The sequence below is a fragment of the Salvelinus sp. IW2-2015 genome, linkage group LG1, assembly GCF_002910315.2.
Source record: "Salvelinus sp. IW2-2015 linkage group LG1, ASM291031v2, whole genome shotgun sequence".
Taxonomy (NCBI): domain Eukaryota; kingdom Metazoa; phylum Chordata; class Actinopteri; order Salmoniformes; family Salmonidae; genus Salvelinus; species Salvelinus sp. IW2-2015.
This window is the reverse complement of record NC_036838.1, coordinates 38,933,729-38,954,373: the sequence shown is the minus strand read 5'-3', so window position 1 is coordinate 38,954,373 and position 20,645 is coordinate 38,933,729. Positions and strand designations below refer to the sequence as shown.

Sequence of the window (20,645 nt, the reverse complement as noted above, 5' to 3'; positions counted from 1 at the left end):
CATCAGCTTTGGGTTGTTACCAAGACAAGTTCGCCAAAGCTCCAAAGAGCAAGGCTCTCCTGCGAGCCTTGAAAAAAAAATCCCATGGTTGTTGGATCAGAGTTCATCAGCGAAAGAGTAAGCTCTCTGTGAATACAATTACAGTTTGTCACACAAATGCAGTGAGCTACAACTGTAGTGTAATTTGTCTGTTTACAGCGTGGAGGAGCAGACATTTCTGCCTCACCATGTACACTTTGGAGATCATTGACACAGGAGGACCTCTCAAGTGGGTAAACAAATCAATTGTACACTCTCTCGAAAGAGTATTGTAGATGGTGTATACTAAAAATACTTCTTCCTATCTTTTAGTTTACCATAAATTTACCAAGAACTGAGGGTTCCTCCACCGTGTTTGGAGGGCAGGGAAGCGAGTCAACTGTGGCTGCTGTAGACGTGATAGAGCTAGACCAAGAATGAGGATGAATTAACTGCGGTGGCAGGTGCGGTGAAGACTGCCGAGTTTGAGCCTCATCCGGATGATGACAAAGATGATTCTGGTCCAGTGGAAGTGCAATTTTTGGAGAGAATGGATCTTTGTCTTCTGGCAGATCCATTTGTGGTGTCAAGTTGGGTGGAGAAGTGGGGAAACGTTGGGTCAGTGAAAGTGACTCGATGTAGAATCGTGTAGATTTTTTGCATTTCTGCCGTCCATAGAGAGCGGGCGCTCCACACCACACGACTGGGGTCAAGAACTGTGATTTGCTTTCCTCTCCGGAGCAGGGCGCTGTTGAAAGGAGTGATAACTGGAGAGGCATTAAGTGTTTAAGTGAAGGACCAACTGAAGTTGAAGATTCCTGGTGTCTGTGACCCCCGCCGTTTGGTGCAACGCAGACCCGGTGAAGAGTGTGGTGAAACAGGTGCTGTGAAACACAGAATACACTGTGTCTGTACTTCTGAGTTTTGATGCAGTCTTTACCAGATAAAGTAAAGTTAGGATGTGTCAATTATCCCGTGAGAGCTTTTGTTCCAAATCCATTATGGTATTTTAGGTGTCAAGCTTATGGTCATGTGGCAGCAGTGTGTAGGAGGGTGATTCCTAGATGTGAGAAGTGTGCAGGAGGACATGAGACAAAGGAATGTGTAGTATCTTTGGAAAAAGATGTGTGTGTAAACTGTAGAGGTACCCATGGTGCTGGAGATCAGAGGTGGGTGAGATAAAGGCAGGTTGAGGTTGCCAGGATCAGAGTAGTGTAAAAGGTGTCGTATGCTAGGCAGTGAAGAGAGTAGTAAAGGAGGATGGGTCCAGGGAGTGGGATCCTAAGAGGATCCCTGTGAGTAGGCCGAGTCCAATAGAGAGTGATAGGAATAACATCTGCTTCAGTAAGGTTGTTTTTTGGCCATCATGGCCATGGTTGTCAATTGAACTTCAGGAATGGAACATAAATCACAGATGATAGATGTGGTGGCAAATGCAGAGAAGCACTTGGGTGTATGAGATTTTGCTGCAGAAGTTACAAGATGTTTTGAACGATAGTGTCCCGTCCTCCCAGGCTGCTGGCCTGGAGTAGGATCAGATAGGAACAAAGTAGTGGAATAGTGGGGAGGTTAATGGGTGCAGGGTTAGTCGGTAGAGCATTTTTTTCCCCCACACAGTGTGATGACTGCATCCTGCGGAATAGTAGGCTGATATACAGCCAATGCAGTAGGTGGCGGCATGCACCTATAACATTTGTTTGCGGACCGCCATAATACCAAAGAAGATGATGTGTGTGTGTGTTTTTATATGAACACGCAATGACATTTGGAATGTCTTTATTCTTTTGTAAGTGTAATGTTTACAGTACATTTTTTATTGTTTATTATCTTTTTCACTTGCTTTGGCAATGTAAACATATGTTACTCATGCCAATAAACCCCTTAAATTGAATTGAGAAGGTGTCTGTAGTAGTCATCCTCTCCAAGAGAGGCGTTCTTGAGCTGTAACGTTACAGTGCAGTGGGTTCATTCTCCCCCTATAGCAGTTAGAAGTTTGGAAGTTTTTTTACTTGCCAAAATGGCACTGGCAGACGACGGTAGTTACGAGTCAGTGATCTGTGTAAAGCCAGAGGTTCATGTGTACAAGATCCCACCCCGTGCTACTAACCGTGGATATAGGTGAGTTTTCTTTAATGGACCCCACTTTGTTGATGAACTTTCTTCTAACTACTCGTTATTAGCTAGCTTGCTAATGCGTTAGCAAATCAACATGAACAAGTGGAGACTGGAGATGATCCAGGAAGACAAGGTTGTTGCTAGCTAATGTTAATTATTCAATTATTGAATGCATAAAATGGAGAGTAGATGAATATTGTTTCAGGGATAAAGTTTTGTATTCATTTAGTTTGCTACCTATGCAGCAAGTTAACTTTCACTATGCTGTGAGGTGGCACCTTTGTTTGGCTAGCTAACTTGCTAGCTTCTAAATAATGCTAGCCAGGTGAGTTAAGTTACCAATTAACGGTAACGAGTTAGTTAGCTATAAACCTGTAACTAGTAGTTAGACAGATATGGTTAGCTCATAGTTAACAAGTTCAAGTAGGCAAGTCTGCTTTATTTTCGAGCTGTGTGAAATGCTAAATAAATCGTGAATCCCTAAAACATGCCACTTAGGTACAAGTGACTGTTCGTAACAGGTTAGGAAAGCATTTTCTCTAACCCATACCCTTAATAGAGTACCACAGTATGAGTCATAATACCCATAAAACCTAGCGGTCAAACAGGGAAATGGTTCCAATCGTTTTTCAACCATTAGTTTTTCCCATAGGTGATTTTAGGAACTTAAAATAAGGGCTGTGTTTTGTGTAGGCTTACCCTGGCGTGTAGTTTTATTTTTAGCGTAGCACCCCGTATTATCAGCATATTCAACAGTGTTTAAGAAATATTACCTTCTGTCTTATCTTGTGATCAAGCTATCAATGTTTTGTCATTATTGGTGTCGTAAAAATGTTAGCTAACGGGTTAGCAATTAGCATGTTTGACATTCCAGTGGAAATACTGAGCAAAAAAATTATATCCTGTATTATCAGCATACAATCCCCAGTTATTGGCCACCTTACTATTTTGTTCAATTACAAATAAATATCCATATAATTTTGTTAAACACCAACCTCGCATCTGAAGTGTTTACTAGATATTTGACTAGTTGGCTAGCCTTCCAGTAAAAAACAAAAACAAAGACTTGCCTGTCAGCTTTTCATTGCGTAGCCCGGTGTGCCCTCCTGTAGACTCTTAAATGGTTCTTAACCAACATCTTCAGTGTTGTAACCAAATAATGTCTCATTTGTTTTACAGATTAATATTATGTTTTGAGAAGGTAGATAACAGTGTACTAATAACATATAAATGAGTGAATAATTTAGGTAAAAAGTTATAAAATGGTGTGTAAAAAACCAAAGATATAAAATGGTGTGGTCTGTCGCGCAGTCAAATTGTACAATATACAGCATGTCCCACAAAATGTGTAATTACATTTTGAGAGTTTTCAAAAAAGTAACTTAAACAACAAATTGGCGGTCAGCTAGCTAGAAGGGTGTCTTTTAGTTGCAAAACATACGGGTATTTTCCAAGCCATTTTAAATGTTGAGCTCGAGGTGATTTAATCCTCCAACCGCTAGTGTCTGAAGTTAGAGGGCATCCGATGTTGGGGGAAAATTAGCTAGGACAAGGTGACTTAACAATATATTTGCCTGTATTTACCCCCCAAAAATGAATTATCTTAAACTACGAATGCCAAATCAAGGCAAATATAATAAACTCTGGATTAACTATCCAATGTTAGCTAAATGCAGTAATTAATACATTGTCTAAATGTCTTTTAAATGGACAATTCTATGAACTGCCTTGTGCAAGTTTTAAATTGACAATACCTGTTAGTAAAGGTGTCAGCTAGAGATGACGTGTAGAAGCTTGCAGGGATTTATAGTGTTGCATGATGTCTACTTTTATGTTAGTTACAAGGATGCCAACTAGTCACCTTTTGACGAAATTTGCCATTTTTAATCCAAAATAGGTGACCTACGTGATTTGTGTAGATCCGATGAGAAAAGTTTGGGGGGGGGGGGGCTTTGGATGACTACTGGCTGTATGCGAACGAGTGATGCGCGTTTGGACCAATACTGGCTGTATCCAAGGCTCAGCCAATCGGTCACACAACAGAATGCAGCACGAGACTGAAGAGACGAGACAACCAATTTGATAGTTACATCATCAGCGCACGCTCTGGAAAGACAGCGGGGGAGTGGAAAGGAAGTTTGCCAGAACTTACATCAGCACGTCCCCTGACCGATAAYGAAGAGGTAGGTGGACAGATGACGCGAATGCTACACTACAGGTCTGTTTTGCTAGCACAGACTGGAATATGTTCTGGGATTCATCCAATGACATTGAGTATACCACCTCAGTCACCGGCTTCATTAATAAGTGCATCGACGACTTCGTCCCCACAATGACCGTACGTACATTTCCCAGCCAGAAGCCATGGATTACAAGCAACATCCGCACCAAGCTAAAGGCTGCCACTTTCAAGGAGCGGGACGCTAAACCRGCCGCTTATAAGAAATTCCGCTATGTCCTCAGACAAACAGGCAAACGTCAATACAGGACTAAGATTGAATCCTACTACACCGGCTCTGACGCTCGTCTGATGTGACAGGGCTTGAAATATATTACGGACTACAAATGGAAAGCCAGCCGCGAGCTGCCCAGTGATGCGAGCCTACCAGATGGAGGTAAATGCCTATTATGCTCGCCTCGAGGCAAGCAACGCTGAAGCATGTATGAGTTCACCAGCTCTTCCGGGCGACTGTGTGATCACGGTCTCCGTAGCTGATGTGAGCCAGACCTTTAAACAGGTCAACATTCACAAAGCTGCGGGGCCAGATGTATTACCAGGACATGTACTCTAAGCATGCTCAGACCAACTGGCAAGTGTCGTCACTGACATTTTCAACCTCTCCCTGACCAAGTCTGTAATACCCAATTTGCATACCGCCCCAATAGATCCACAGATGACGCAGTCTCAATCACACTCCACACTGCCCTTTCCCACCTGGACAAAAGGAGCACTTATGTGAGAATGCTGTTAATTGACTACAGCTCAGTGTTCAACACCATATTGCCCACAAAGCTCATTACTAAGCAAAGGACCCAGGGACTAAACACCTCCCCCTACAACTGGATCCTGGAGTTATTGACGGGCCGCCCCCGGGTGGTAAAGGTATGCAACACAGGAGGTCGGAGACCTGGCAGTGTGGTGCCAGGACAACATCTCCCTCAATGTGAGCAAGACGAAAAGGAGCTGATAATGGACTATAGGAAAAGGAGGGCCGAACAGGCCCCCATTAACATTGAAAGGGCTGAAGTGGTGCTATCACAGTTCAAACAACAAGACCGTTGTGAAGACGGCACGACAACAGCTTTTCCCCCTCAGGAGACTGAAAAAATTTGGCACGGGTCCTTAGATCCTCAAGTTCTACAGCTGCACCATCGAGAGCATCCTAACCGGTTGCATCACCGCCTGGTATGGCAACTGCTCGGCATCCAACCGTAAGGCGCTACAGAGGGTAGTGCGTACGGCCCAGTACATCAGTGGGGCCAAGCTTCCTGACATCCAGGACCTATATACAAAGTGGTGTCAAAGGAAGGCCCCAAAAATTGTCAGACTCCAGTCACCCATCATACTGTTCTCTCTGCTACCACACGGCAAGCGGTACCGGAGCGCCATGTCTCGAACCAAAAGGCTCCTTAACCTCTATGGGATCAGTGTCCCCGCCCCCGCGGGATGGTTGAGCTAACGTATGCTAATATGATTAGCGTGAGGTAACTAAACAAAACATCCCAGGACTTAGCTTAAAATCTTGTTAATCTTTCTGCCCTAACTGCATTGTCCAATTTACAGTAGCTATTACGGTGAAAGAATACCATGCTATTGTTTGAGGAGTGCACAATTATGAACTTAAATGTATTTAAAAACCAATTTTGAACAGATGCAATGGTTCATTGGATCCGTCTAAAAAACTTTGCACATACACTGCTGCAATCTAGTGGCCAAAATCTAAGTTGCACCTGGGATGGAATAATACATTATGTTATTTCTCTTGCATTTCAAAGACTGTACAATTTTTTTTTAAATCTTTGTATTATCTTTTACCAGATCTGTGTTATTCTCCTACATTAATTTCACATTTCCAAAAACTTCAGTGTTTCCTTTCAAATAATATCAAGAAGATGCATATCCTTGCTTCATGTCCTGAGCTACAGGCAGTTAGATTTGTAACAAGAAAATTACATAATAATAGAGGCTATATACAGGTAGTACCGAGTCAATACGCAGGGGTACAGGTTAGTCGAGGTAATTTGTAAAGTGACTATGCATAGATAAACAGCGAGTAGCAGCTGTGTAAAAACAGGGGGGTGTCAATGTAAATAATCCGGGTGGCCATTTGAGTAAATGTTCAGCCGTCTTATGGATTGGGGGTAGAAGCTGTTAAGGGTTTGTAAGTATTTCAGTGAGGTCTACACCTGTTGTATTCGGCGCATGTGACAAATAAGATTTGAAACATTTTGGGGGTTTACAGTTGGGACAATTAATGGACAGTTGGGTGAAACTCTCAACATTGAAATTAATCAAAGTTGACTGTGTACTCTAGAGAATATAGATCTAGCTATAATGGTATTACATATCTTACATAAGAACAAATTGCTTTTCACAAGAAACACTTTCCCACCTTCCTCTTTAATGTTGCATGACTGTACCAACCACTTACCAACCATGACTGACTGCATGTTTGAGCCTCTGTAGAATGTCCCGTGCTCCCAGCTAACGCTAACATTTCCTGTCACATTATTTGAGAGCAGATTTGTTTGAGGTTCCTTAAGCATGCCACTTCGATACAGCTACGACTTTTTCATATCAGGTTAGTATAATTAATGTAGCAGGTAAAGTTAATTAGGTTAAGGAGTTGCCCTATTTCCCAGGGCAAATTACCTCAAGTTCAGCCTGCTTTGTGGTTACTCCATTGGGCAGGTGATTTTAGATTTCTCTTCTCCTGATAACAACCAATATACAAAGAATTCCAGAATGTTAGTCATTTTGTCAGTTTTGGAAAAAGTACCCAATTGTCATACTTGAGTAAAAGTAAAGATGGAGTCATAGAAAATGACTCAAGTAAAAGTAAGTCACCCAGTAAAATACTACTTGAGTAAAGGGCTAAAAGTATTTGGTTGTAAATATACTTGTAAATATATATCAAAAGTAAATGTAATTGCTAAAATATATTTAAGTATCAAAAGTACAAGTATAAATAATTTCAATTTCCTTATGTTAACCAGGCGGCCACATTTTAGTTTACTTATTTACGTATTGCCAGGGGCATGATCCAACTCTGACATCCATTTACAAACGCAGCATGTGTTTCGTGAGTCCGCCAGATCAGAGGCAGTAGGGATGACCAGGGATGTTGTCTTGATAAGTGTGTGAATTATACAGTTTTTGTCCTGCTAAGCATTCAAAATGTAATGAGTACTTTTTGGTGTCAGGGAAATGTATGGCGTAAAAAGTACATTCTTTTCTTTGGGAATGTAGTGAAGTAAAAGTTGTCAAAAATAGTAATAGTTAAGTACAGATACCCTCAAACTACTTAAGTAGTACTTTACACCACTGCTTTTTGGTTCCTCCCCTGTGTAGGTGAAAAAGGTACTTAACATTTTCGTCCAAGTGATCATAATCGTCGAGAAACCAAAAAATACTCCTGACTTGACCTTCATGTCGATCCCTGCATCCCATGCTCTTTAGAAAGGGCAAGCTACTGATGTTCTTTATGTAGCCTAAGACTCCCAATATGTTGCATGGTTTGAGATTGCAATTATTGCATTACAGTTTGATGGGTTTTAGAAAGCCCAAAAGCTCTGTAGCAAAGCAGAGTCATGACATGCAGGAATGGTGCTTTACTTTGTTTTTGCAGAGCTGCTGACTGGAAGCTGGATGAGCCAGCATGGACTGGCAGGATGAAAATTATCTCTATAGGAAAGCTTGCCTATATCAAGCTAGAGGACAAAAACTCAGGTAAGGTAACTACTAGCTATCAGACTGTCATGGCTACATCTGTCAATACAGCTGTTGCGCTCATGTCTGTCACCTTGTCTGCTTCATATATACATGCATACAGTTGAAGTCGGAAGTTTACATACACCTTAGCCAAATACATTTAAACTCAGTTTCACAACTCAGTTAGGATCACAACTTCATTTAAAGAATGTGAATTGTCAGAAAAATTGTGATTTATTTCAGCTTTTATTTCTTTCATCACATTCCCAGTGGGTCAGAAGTTTACATACACTCAATTAGTATTTGGTAGCATTGCCTTTAAATTGTTTAACTTGGGTCAAATGTTTTGGGTAGCGTTCCTCAAGCTTCCCACAATAAGTTGGGTGAATTTTGGCCCATTCCTCCTGACAGAGCTGGTGTAACTGAGTCAGGTTTGTAGGCCTCCTTGCTCACACACACTTTCAGTTCTGCCCACAAATGTTCTATAGGATTGAGGTTAGGGCTTTATGATGGCCACTCCAATACCTTGATTTTGTTGTCCTTAAGCCTTTTTGCCACAACTTTGGAAGTATACTTGGGGTCATTGTCTATTTGGAAGACCCATTTGCGACCAAGCTTTAGCTTCTTGACTGATGTTTTGAGATGTTGCTTCAATATATCCATATAATTTTCCTGCATTATGATGCCATCTATTTTGTGAAGTGCACCAGTCACTCCTGCAGCAAAGCACCCCAACAACATGTTGCCACCCCTGTGCTTCACGGTTGGGATGGTGTTCTTCGGCTTGCAAGCATCCCCCTTTTTCCTCCAAACATAGCGATGGTCATTAGGGCCAAATAGTTCTATTTTTGTTTCATCAGACCAGAGGACATTTCTCCAAAAAGTACAATATTTGTCCCCATGTGCAGTTGCAAACCATAGTCTGGCTTTTTTATGGTGGTTTTGGAGCAGTGGCTTCTTCCTTGCTGAGCGTCCATTCAGGTTATGTCGATATAAGACTCGTTTGACTGTGAATATAGATACTTTTGTACCTGTTTCCTCCAGCATCTTCACAAGGTCCTTTGCTGCTGTTCTGGAATTGATTTGCACTTTTCGCACCAAAGTACGTTCATCTCTAGGAGACAGAACACGTCTCCTTCCTGAGCAGTATGACGGCTGCGTGGTCCCATGGTGTTTATACTTGCGTACTATTGTTTGACAGATGAACATGGTACCTTCAGGCGTTTGGAAATTGCTCCCAAGGATGAACCAGACTTGTCTGGTCTACAATTTTCTACAATTTTTTTCTAGTCTTTGCTGCTTTATTTTGATTTTCCCATGATGTCAAGCAAATAGGCACTGAGTTTGAAGGTAGGCCTTGAAATACATCCACAGGTACACCTCCAATTGACTCAATTTATGTCAATTAGCGTAACAGAAGCTTCTAAAGCCATGACATTTTCTGGAATTTTCCAAGCTGTTTAAAGGCAGTCAACTTATTGTATGTAAACTTCTGACCCACTGGAATTGTGATACAGTGAAATAATCTCTGTGCACAATTGGTGGGAAAATTACTTGTCATGCATAGAGTAGATGTCCTAACTGACTTGCCAAAACTATAGTTTGTTAACAAAAAATTTGTGGAGTGTTTGAAAAACGAGTTAATGAATCCAACCAAAGTGTATGTAAACTTCCGACTTCAACTGTATATATCTCATGATTTCCAGCTTTTAGTCTAACTGAATTCTGTATTTCTTAGGAGAGTTGTTTGCCCAAGCCCCAGTGGAGCAGTATCCTGGATGTGTGGTGGAGGCAGTCACAGATTCCAGCAGATACTTTGTGGTTCGGATAGAGGACGGCAATGGTAAGATGCCATCACAATCAGAAAGACAGCAGCAGAAATACGCCACCATGCAAATTGATATGCTGAAAAAATATATTTTGGGCAAAACATCCATTGTAGTTTGAAAGCTTAATTGCGATACAGTATTCTAGCTAGTACATCTGTATTCTCATGCACTTCTGTTTTTAAAGGACGACATGCATTTATCGGCCTGGGGTTTGCTGATCGTGGGGACTCCTTTGACTTCAATGTAGCTCTTCAAGACCACTTCAAGTGAGTCAACCTCATGTCTATCCTCTCTTTGGTTTGGGCATCAACATCCATTTTCACTTTGGAACATTAAGTACAATCTATCTGCCCCTTTTTCTACAGGTGGGTAAAACAGGAAGGTGAGCTGGCGAAAGAGGAAGCGTCTCAGAGCACAGCACCCAAACTGGACCTAGGCTTTAAGGACGGCCAGACTATCAAGATCAGCATTGGGGTGAGCATAGATGGTGGAATGAGGAGAAACACAAATGGGATGAAGAAAAGGTGATACGGACATGCTAAGAAGGGATAGGGATTTTCTTTGTCTTAGAACATAAAGAAGAAGGATCCAGGTGCCAAGTCTAGGCCCATGGGTAGTGGCCTTCTCCTTCCTCCACCAATGGCTAAGGGTGCAGTCCTTGTAGCCCCTCCTGGAGGCCAGCAATCACCGCCACCTACACACTCCAACACAGGTAACCTCTTTAGGCTATAGAGTTCAATGATCAAAATGTCCCATTATCACTGCCCTTTCACAGCTTAACATGGATAACCTCCCTACATTCTAAATCATCTCTTTGTTTTTACTCCACCAGCTTCTCTTTTAGATTTGGACGGCCCGGTCCCTGCTGCCCAGCCCACTGCAGACCTGTGGGGAGACTTCACAGCAGCTGGCGCAGGTCAGAATTAGAGCTAATGGTTTAGACCAGAGATGGGCAACTTTGATGGGGTGGGGGCCACACAAATCAGAACTCATCATGATGGGCCGCAGTTGTCGCAATTCTCCGTACAACAATAGCTAATTTCCTGTAATTATACACATTTTGCCATAGGATGGAGGAAATGTTTGCAGTTTTTAATATTATATCTGAGTGAGACTAACAAAATCAATGGGGTTTCCCCCGATGGTAATTCGACTTATGATAACAAGTTTAGATAGCTTGGCTGCAAAATACACTTAGCATTCGAGACATGTTTTTTAGCTGACATGGGCTAATTGACTGACTCTCATAACAAGAGAAACTGCTGATGCACAACCAAATTGCACTTTTGTGTATTCTACTATTCTGTTACTATACTATTTTTGTATTTATTTAACTAGGCAAGTACGCTAAGAAAAATTCTTATTTACAAATGACGGCCTACCCTGACCTCCCTAACCCGGATGATGCTGGGCCAATTGTGCGCCGGCCTATGGGACTCCCGATCATGGCCGGTTGTAATACAGCCCGGAATGATCCAGGGTCTGCAGTTACGCCTCTAGCACTTAGATGCAGTACCTTAGACCGCTGCGTCACTCGGGAGCCATAAATTACTTGGGAGCCGCTATTACTATACTATTTGTGTATTCTACTATTCTAACTGGCAACAGTAAGTTGAGACCCCGACTGAGGAAGTTGGCAGGCCTTATGCATGGTGTTGTGGCAAGGGAAACTGACTAGAGATCACAGGGTTACTAGCTCCGTTGGGTGAAGCTTTTAAACTGTTTGATGGGGGGGGGGGGCGGGGGGGGGGGGGAGGGGGGGGGGCCCTATATCAACATTTTGTCATCCTTCTCATGTTCACACTCATCATCCTCTCCCCCTCACCACAGCTCCAGTCAAGACACTGCTAAAGGATGGGTGCAGTTTTAGCTGTGAGATGGACTACACACACAGGCTCCTAACATTCCCTGGACAGAATGATTGTGAGAAATGAAATGTGGGGAGCTCTGTCAACTGACAGGTTGCTTGGCACAAATGATGCTCTACATTACATACACATTGTTTGCCTACACAAATGTATAGATTCAAACTGTCACAAGTCAGTGATTGACCAGCACATCCTTTTTAGATACAAAGACAATATTACTATTTTTAGATACTTTAACTATGCAGTCAGAAGTGACCCTTCATTTTGTTGCTGATCAAGTATGTATTCCTCTTTTTCTGTCACTCTGACCACCTGAAAATTATGCATTCCATGTTAATGACACCTTCAGGTGGAGGTCTACTCATCTCTATATGTCCATCCCTCAATTTCTCTCCATTTTACACAAATCTGGATGTCAACCTTTCTCCTCTTAACTGTCATCTGACCCTTCACCTTACACTACTCCTCGCTCCAGCCCCATCATCTCGTTGAGTCATCCAACATGATTAGGTGTAAAGTTTAGTATTTGTATGCCTTATTTGTTGAATAGGGTGACTATTTTTTGTTTTTTATGTTCAAGTATAACTTTTGTCACTCTTATGAAGGACAGTGTATGTCTGTCTTTTCACAAGGTTGGGAGTTGTCTACTTCAATGTTGCTTTCCAACCTCCTTCAAACTGGACTCTTGGCTTAAGAGAACATATAGTATCTGTTCATATCAGTATCTTGGGCCTTCAGTATATCAGCCAGATCAAACCAATGTCATGTTTGGATTTTGGTTCATATGTGGTGGTATGTTGGAGAAAGGCAACATTGACAATTATTTTATTTGTTTACATATCATGTATCTTTAGCTACCTTTCCTGTTCCTTTTTGTTGAGTGGCCTTTGTCAACCCATACTTTACCCTAATAGTGCCTTTCAGCGAACGCACAGTTATTGATGTTTTGGCTTTAATTTGCGACAAATATTTGCTCAAAGTGCCTTTTACGCAAATCAAAATCACCTGTATAAAATGTAAAGCAACACTTTATTGTAAATAAACCATTTGTTGTTCATTTTTTCCTTTTCTGTTTTCATTGTCAGGTTGACTTCCTACTACACAGGTAAGGAAACAGTGGTAAGCGTGTTTAACAGGTAGTTATTTTGACTTTAGACTAGGTCTGTCTCCTTGGTTTCGTCTCCATGACTGGTGTTTGTTTGGTGAAGTATGACTGACACAAGCTTCTCCGCAAACGTTTTGCTTCAGTGTACAAGAGAAGGAAATATGCCAGTGTATGTCATCTGACACCAGAATTCAGGATTATATTGTTTTATTAAGGTGTTAAGACTGCTTGGGCTGAAACTGTCACTGTGGTAACTTTGGAGAAGGTGCCAGGGTGAGTAGAGTGGGTATTTAAAAAAATATTTTAGATTAAATTTACCATATTCTACGCATTTACTTTTAGATAAAGTTGGTAGCCTAATAATAGCACTTCTAGGTGGATTGAAGGCTACATGTGTCGCATACAACTGAGTACTTTGCTACAAAACATTGGGCTATCGCTCTTGATATTTGCTTGGCCCTAGAAGACATTGCCCATGATTTACTGGACTTAATAGACTTTCATGTTTATGGTACAGTGCCGATCTCGGTATCAAGTCCCTCCCCGGAAAGCGTTTGGAGGAGAGCTGGAAGAAAATCGGCGTCAGCAGCATATTGTTGCAAGTTGACTGACTAGTCTAGTAAAACATTTAAAATCCGCAACGGTAGTCCAAGTATCCTGCTCTCGAATACGAATGGAGTTGACAACTATGCACTCAACCCTTATAAATTCTAGGTAAGGTAATGGCACTCGTTTGAATGGGCTGTGATTTTGGAAAGGAAGTGGTGAATGTCCTTCGCAGAGTATAGGCTACCCTGTTTATTACGGGAAACGAAAGGAAATACTGTATCTATTTTCACTGGATGTCCGCGTTTAATTGGGACCATGGTCAATAAATTATGTAATTCAGAGAAGCGTTAAGTCGGCTTATGGCCTCCATGAAGGCAGGCAGATACAACCGTATTGGTGATGCGATTTTAATGCACGACGTGTTTACGTTTCCGTGGTGCACGCAGGGACATCACATTTGTCACTAAAGTTGTGCGTTTTGCTCTGCTTTGGAAATACATGTATTTGCAACCATGTTGCCGATTAACAAGTAATATTCGGGTTTTGCGAATGYGATGATTGTAACATCAGTAGGCTGGCGTTACTCTGGCTGACCTAACTTCTCGCTTTGCAAAATTGTTTCCAAGTTTTTGAAACATGGATTGGGCGCGTCAGTAGTGGGCCATTGTGGTGGGTCACGGAAGTCTGGGTTTCATCAAATCAAAAGTTTATTGGTCGCGTACACAGATTTGCAGTTGCTGCGAAATGCTTGTGTTTTCTAGCTCCAACAGTGCAGGAATATCTACCAATACAGTCAATCCCATTAAGAAATATTAACGTCATAGTCAACATAGCTACAATAACTAACGCAAAAATCATGCAGTACACTCAGCAGCAAGCAGTTTGGCAATTACACCGGTAGGCCCCAGTGGCAATAAATTAATAAAACCAAAAGTTTACCTTGACTTGGAAGAGTTCCCGTGTTGGATAGCCTGCTAGCTAACATATCATCCCTCTGTGACAAAACTGCATATTTTAGAGTGGCCTTTTATTGTCCCCAGCACAAGGTGCACCTGTTTAATCAGCTTCTTTATATGCCACACGTCAGGTGGATGGATCATCTTGGCAAAATAGAAATTCTCACTAACAAGGATGTAAACAAATTTGTACACAATTTCCTTTTAGTGCATATGGAAAATTTCTTGAATCTGTGACCAACACTTTACATGTTGCGTTTTATATTTTTGTTCAGGGATATAATGCTATGTGTATAGACAGTATATTAATAGAAAAAGGTGTGTACAGCAGTAGTTATAGGATGAGCCATCACTACAATATATACATATAAAGTGGGTAAAACAGTATATATACACTGCTCAAAAAAATAAAGGGAACACTTAAACAACACAATGTAACTCCAAGTCAATCACACTTCTGTGAAATCAAACTGTCCACTTAGGAAGCAACACTGATTGACAATAAATTTCACATGCTGTTGTGCAAATGGAATAGATAACAGGTGGAAATTATAGGCAATTAGCAAGACACCCCCAATAAAGGAGTGGTTCTATAGTGGTGACACAGACCACTTCTCAGTTCCTATGCTTCCTGGCTGATGTTTTGTCACTTTTGAATACTGCGGTGCTTTCACTCTAGTGGTAGCATAGCGGAGTCTACAACCCACACAAGTGGCTCAGGTAGTGCAGCTCATCCAGGATGCAACATCAATGCGAGCTGTTGGCAAGAAGGTTTGCTGTGTCTGTCAGCGTAGTGTCCAGAGCATGGAGCGCTACCAGGAGACAGGCCAGTACATCAGGAGACGTGGAAGAGGCCGTAGAGGGGGCAACAAACCCAGCAACAGGACCGCTACCTCCGCCTTTTGTGCAAGGAGGAGCACTGCCAGAGCCCTGCAAAATGACCTCCAGCAGGCCACGAATGTGCATGTGTCTGCTCAAACGCAGAAACAGACTCCATGAGGGTGGTATATGAGGCCCGACGTCCACAGGTGGGGGTTGTGCTTACAGCCCAACACCGTGCAGGACTTTTGGCATTTGCCAGAGAACACCAAGATTGGCAAATTCGCCACTGGCGCCCTGTGCTCTTCACAGATGAAAGCAGGTTCACACTGTGCACATGTGACAGACGTGACAGAGTCTGGAGACGCCGTGGAGAACGTTCTTCTGCCTGCCAACATCCTCCAGCATGACCGGTTGGCGGTGGGTCAGTCAGGTGTGGGTTGACATTTCTTTGGGGGGCCGCACAGCCCTCCATGTGCTCGCCAGAGGTAGCCTGACTGCCATTAGGTACCGAGATGAGATCCCCAGACCCCTTGTGAGACCACTATGCTGTGCGGTTGGCCCTGGTTCCTCCTTAATGCAAGACAATGCTAGACCTCATGGTTGGAGTGTGTCAGCAGTTGCTGCAAGAGGAAGGCATTGATGCTATGGACTGGCCCGCCCGTTCCCGAAACCTGAATCCAATTGAGCACATCTGGGACATCATGTCTCGCTCCATACACCAACGCCACGTTGCACCACAGACTGTCCAGGAGTTGGCGGATGCTTTAGTCCAGGTCTGGAGGAGATCCCTCAGGAGACCATCCGCCACCTCATCAGGAGCATGCCCAGGTGTTGTAGGAGTCATACAGGCACGTGGAGGCCACACACACTACTGAGCCCATTTTGACTGTTTAAGACATTACATCAAAGTTGGATCGCCTGTAGTGGGGTTTTCCACTTTAATTTTGAGTGTGACTTCCAAATCCAGACCTCCATGGGTTGATAAAATTTGATTTCCATTGATAATTTATTGTGTGTGATTTTGTTGGTCAGCACATTCAACTATGTAAAGAAAAAAAGTATTTAATAAGAATATTTCATTTCATCAGATCTAGGATGTGTTATTTTAGTGTTCCCTTTATTTTTTGAGCAGTGTATTTTTTTTTAATTGGGGTGGATCAGCTTAATATTGGGGAAAGATTGTTGCTTCCATCAGTGTACTTGTCTGCATCATTTCCAATCCCACATATATTTTTTTGGTAAATATATATACATACACAGCCATACATATGCATACGTATACATACACATACCTATATACATACTTTTTTTTTTAGAATATACCTTTATTATTCCCTGCAAACCCTACCACCCTTACCCCAATTGGAGTAAACTAATACATATTATGCACATTTTACAGACACAATCAGTTTTACAAGTTATATTTTATTTTTAGTCCTTCCTCTATTTCTGATGTACATCCAGTTTGATTTTATTTGTAACTGTGCTATTTCACAACATTTCTGAACCTATATATAAAACATTATAAAGTGACCAGTGTTCAATGACTATGTACATAGGGCAACAGATACTAAGGTGCAGGGTACTGGGTGTAGGTGGCTAGTGATGACTGTTTAGCAGTCTGATGGTCTGTAATAGAAGCTGTTTAACAGTCTCTCGGTCCCATCTTTGATGCACCTGAACTGTCTCCGACTTCTAGATGGTAGTGGGGTAAACAGGCCATGGCTCGGAAGGGGTCAAGCAGAATTTCTTCAGCTTCCTGAGGTTGAAGAGGCGCTATTGCGCCTTGTTCGCCGGTGTGGCGGGACCATAAAGGGGGAAGCCTAGTCAGTTGTACAACTGAATGCCTTCAACTGAAATGTGTCTTCTGCATTTAACCCAACCCCTCTGAATCAGAGAGGTGCGGGGGGCTGCCTTAATCGACATCCACGTCTTCAGCTTTTGGGGAACAGTCGGTTAACTGCCTTGCTCAGGGGCAGAACGACAGATTTTTACCTTGTCAGCTTGGGGATTCAGCTCAGTGATGTGAAAGCCAAGTAACTTGACGCTATTGACAATACACCCTAACCGTAGCCTATAACAATGTAATATTCCCCAAAAGACTATCTTAATTTATATATTCACAATAATAATAGTTAGTATTAGTCGTTTGTAATTCTGCCTGACCACGATTTATTTATCCTTTATAGCAGAACAGCTTACATTTGTAGAATGCAAAGACTACTCTTGCTGGCTCTAGTTTAGATACCACTGTACAGTATTACGTAGACATTTCAGGGTTTACAGCAGAGATTTCGGCTATAACTGACAAATGAATGAATCCTTATAGCCTACGGGTAGCCTATACATGCTTTACCAGAGGACCGAAAACAGACCCACACCCAGATTCATTACCCAGGTTAAACCTGTCTGAGCTATAATAGGCTAGGCCTAGTTGGCTAACTTGCTTATTATTACAGTACCGGTAATTGCATGGTAATAGGATCACTTAGGGCCTGGAGTTCTTACTCTCATGACCTGACCAGGACAAATTGTGGGCCCTTTGTTGTAGACCTTAAGATATGCTTTATGATTAACCTAGGGTTATGTTTCCAAGTTAACTTATTCGCAAAGATTCAAATGCTGATCTTGCATGCTCAAAAAAGTATCTATTACCCTTGCCTCTATACAATGCAGCTCTGCCGGGACACCACAAGAGGGCCCTTAACCCAAAACAAACCCTAAAAACTGAATGTTGATCTGTAATATTGTGTAATATTTAACATTTTCCAAATATACAGTAGTTATGTGGCAGAATAAAATGGCTCAATAATTTATGTACACCTTTCAAAATGACAACATGCTGAAGGTTGTGGAGGTGTGGTTAAGGCTGAGCTTTGTGAATAGGGGGGTCTGTTATTGACATTCTGAGTCCCTCTCTTTTGTAGGCATGTCTGTTACCATGGTAATTCAAGCATTGAAGTGGTGTGGCAGGCACAGTGATCAAGCTGGGCCCCCAGATACTGAAAAGGGGAACACATTTGTTCTGCTTTTCCTTCCTTGTTGGTCATGTGTTGTGTGTCTTAATATATTGTAACATTATAAACAGTGACCGACATGTAGTCACTGTCACCAAATTTGCAATTTACAGAGGGGTGTAGGGATCATGGATGCCCCTTAATGTGGCTGCCCTCATCATTATTCATACTGTGTAGCCTAACAACTCTTCCTTGTCTAATTCTATTCTATATGACAGAAGAAACTACTATATGTCACTAATAGCCCTGATGAATGGACACACAGACTTCTTAAAGGTCCAATGCAGCTGTTTTTATCTCAATATCAAATAATTTCTGTGTAACAAGTATGTACCTTACTGTGATTGTGTCTTTTTGACCATTTTAATTTAAAACAAAAATAGCTTATTCTTTAAAAATCCCAGAAAGGTTCTGAGGAGTATTTCTGTCTGGGAATAAAGCCCTTTTGTGGGGAAAGACTAATTCTGATTGGCCCAGTGGGGAGCCAGGCCCAGCCAATCAGAATTCGTTTTTTTTGTGAAGCTATTTTTGTGTCTTTGACCATTTTAATTGGCTTCACCCCTGCACAATCATGTGAAATCCATAGATTAGGGTCTAATGAATTTATTTCAGTTGACTGATTTCCTTATATGAACTGTTACTCAGTAAAATCTTTAATTGTTGCATTTATATTTTTGTACAGTATAGCTGTTATTGGCAGAGAAGTCTCTTTCTTATTGGTCTATTAACTGATGTCACCAGGCAGGCCAAAACTCCATCCCACCAAAACTTTTCAAACAGCTTTTACACTAAGGGCATTATAATCAATTTCACAGTATTATTCCAACCTCATAGTTTGGAAATATATCACGTTTTTGTCTGCATTGGGCCTTGAAAAACCTGTACAAAGCACATCCTGCAGGCACTGTGAAATTTGTGCGGGCTACAAATTTCCTCAATATTTTGTTGAAAACCACTAACATTTGCAGCAGATTTTTTTAAATACAATAATAATTTATTTAGTTAGCCCTACACTCAACTGCAAAAAAAAAAATCTAATTAAACTGCATGGGTGGCCAGGCAAAGAATGCAAACGGAAGCGCTCCTCGGGAGGGAGGGGGGATTTAAAGTCTGCTAATCCCCCTGTCCTCAATCTTTCCGACAGTCCTGGAGAGAAGGACCGAGCAGGGCAGTCACCTGTGGGACGTGTAAGAAATTCTGAGATTCCAGCAAACTATCACAACTTTCTGGACTGTCTGTACAGCATACATATGCTTTTATTTTTATAGTTGCTAATGTGTCGTAAATTTAGATAAGCATTTACTCGCGTGCATCCGTTAATTGCGATCTACATCGAACGGTTAATCCTATTTGATAACGCTCCCAGCGCACGGGACTGTAGCGACAAAAGTAAATTTTTCAGGCCTGAAGATATTGCTGTTATTGAGATAATTCTCAATGAGCGACACAGAGAATTCCAACACGGATTCCAAATTGGAATCTGTCATACAGGTGATGTCATGACCATTGCATGAATGCACTTTGATTTATCGTTCTTTTTTTTATGGTGAATTGTTATTCTCCTGTAAATAATTGATTTACAGAAATATCAATAGGCCACCCAATATGTTATAATTATGTAGGCTAGTTGTAATTACAATAGACGTCTTCACTGGGGAGGCTGATGGTTTGACACTCTGACAGAGATGCCATACATTCTGCTCTATGTTGTGTGCTGAAAATGTGTGTGTGTATGTGCACTCTGCAGAGTGTGAGGTCAGTGTTCTATTCTGAACACAGCTCTGTGGTAGACAGGAGTGACTGCTGAGACACCACCTGTCCCCATGGCACTGTGCACTGCAGGGCCCCGAGCTTTAGTCTSTCTCTGAGGACATGAACGCACAAATAAGATAAGGATTGCAGAAAGGGTAATCAAATGGAAATTGGAGATTTTATTTGTCAAAAGTGTCCACATTCAACAGGATAATCAAAGTAGCCTCACACAATACTAGTAGGTGGCTGCAACAGCTGTTATCCCATCTTCAATGTACATGCTCTCTCGCTTTCTCTCCCCCTAACTCTCCTTTCTCCAATATAAATGCTTCTGTGTCTGTCTTCCTACCAGAGGCTGGAGGAGAGTGTGTTGTCTGAAGAGAAGAGGCTGACAGTCCGAGGCGCCTCCCCTGAAGACCCTCCTACGTGTTTACCTGCACGAGTCCGAGAGATCGTCACCAAGAACCTCAACGAGAGCCGTGAGTGGGATAGCGATGAAACTGCTGAACAGTTAATCAAATGGCTACCCTGACTATTTGCATTGACCCCGTTTTTATTTGCACTGACTCTCTTGCACCGGCTCTATGCACACTCACTGGACTCTACCCACACACTCACTGGACTCTACCCACACACTCACTGGACTCTACCCACACACTCACTGGACTCTACCCACACACTC

At 42.0% G+C, this 20,645-nt stretch overlaps 2 protein-coding genes across 2 annotated transcripts in view; both read left to right on the top strand.

Annotated features, from left to right (window-relative positions):
• The first annotated feature begins 1,963 nt into the window (after nucleotides 1–1,963).
• Nucleotides 1,964–12,237, top strand: LOC111967378 (adaptin ear-binding coat-associated protein 2). Its single transcript, XM_023992352.2, has 8 exons — nucleotides 1,964–2,136; nucleotides 7,983–8,083; nucleotides 9,804–9,908; nucleotides 10,079–10,160; nucleotides 10,260–10,368; nucleotides 10,465–10,606; nucleotides 10,727–10,808; nucleotides 11,722–12,237. Exons 1-8 carry the CDS (start codon nucleotides 2,036–2,038, stop codon nucleotides 11,762–11,764), a joined length of 765 nt encoding a protein of 254 aa, XP_023848120.2. The 5' UTR covers nucleotides 1,964–2,035; the 3' UTR covers nucleotides 11,765–12,237.
• Nucleotides 12,238–19,352: 7,115 nt separating this feature from the next.
• LOC111975732 (rootletin-like) overlaps nucleotides 19,353–20,645 on the top strand; it is a 68,178-nt gene continuing 66,885 nt past the window's right edge. The window contains 2 exon segments of the mRNA XM_070444826.1: nucleotides 19,353–19,702; nucleotides 20,316–20,442. Coding sequence (XP_070300927.1) covers nucleotides 19,649–19,702; nucleotides 20,316–20,442 — 181 coding nt within the window. The 5' untranslated portion in view covers nucleotides 19,353–19,648.

Excerpts from the sequence above, each read along its gene's own strand:
- LOC111967378 (XM_023992352.2), top strand. The coding sequence starts at position 2,036 with ATGGCACTGGCAGACGACGGTAGTTACGAGTCAGTGATCTGTGTAAAG. Across the intron at positions 9,909-10,078 it reads TCGGATAGAGGACGGCAATG|GACGACATGCATTTATCGGC; the intron begins GTAAGATGCCAT and ends CTGTTTTTAAAG. Across the intron at positions 10,809-11,721 it reads GACTTCACAGCAGCTGGCGC|CAGCTCCAGTCAAGACACTG; the intron begins AGGTCAGAATTA and ends TCCCCCTCACCA.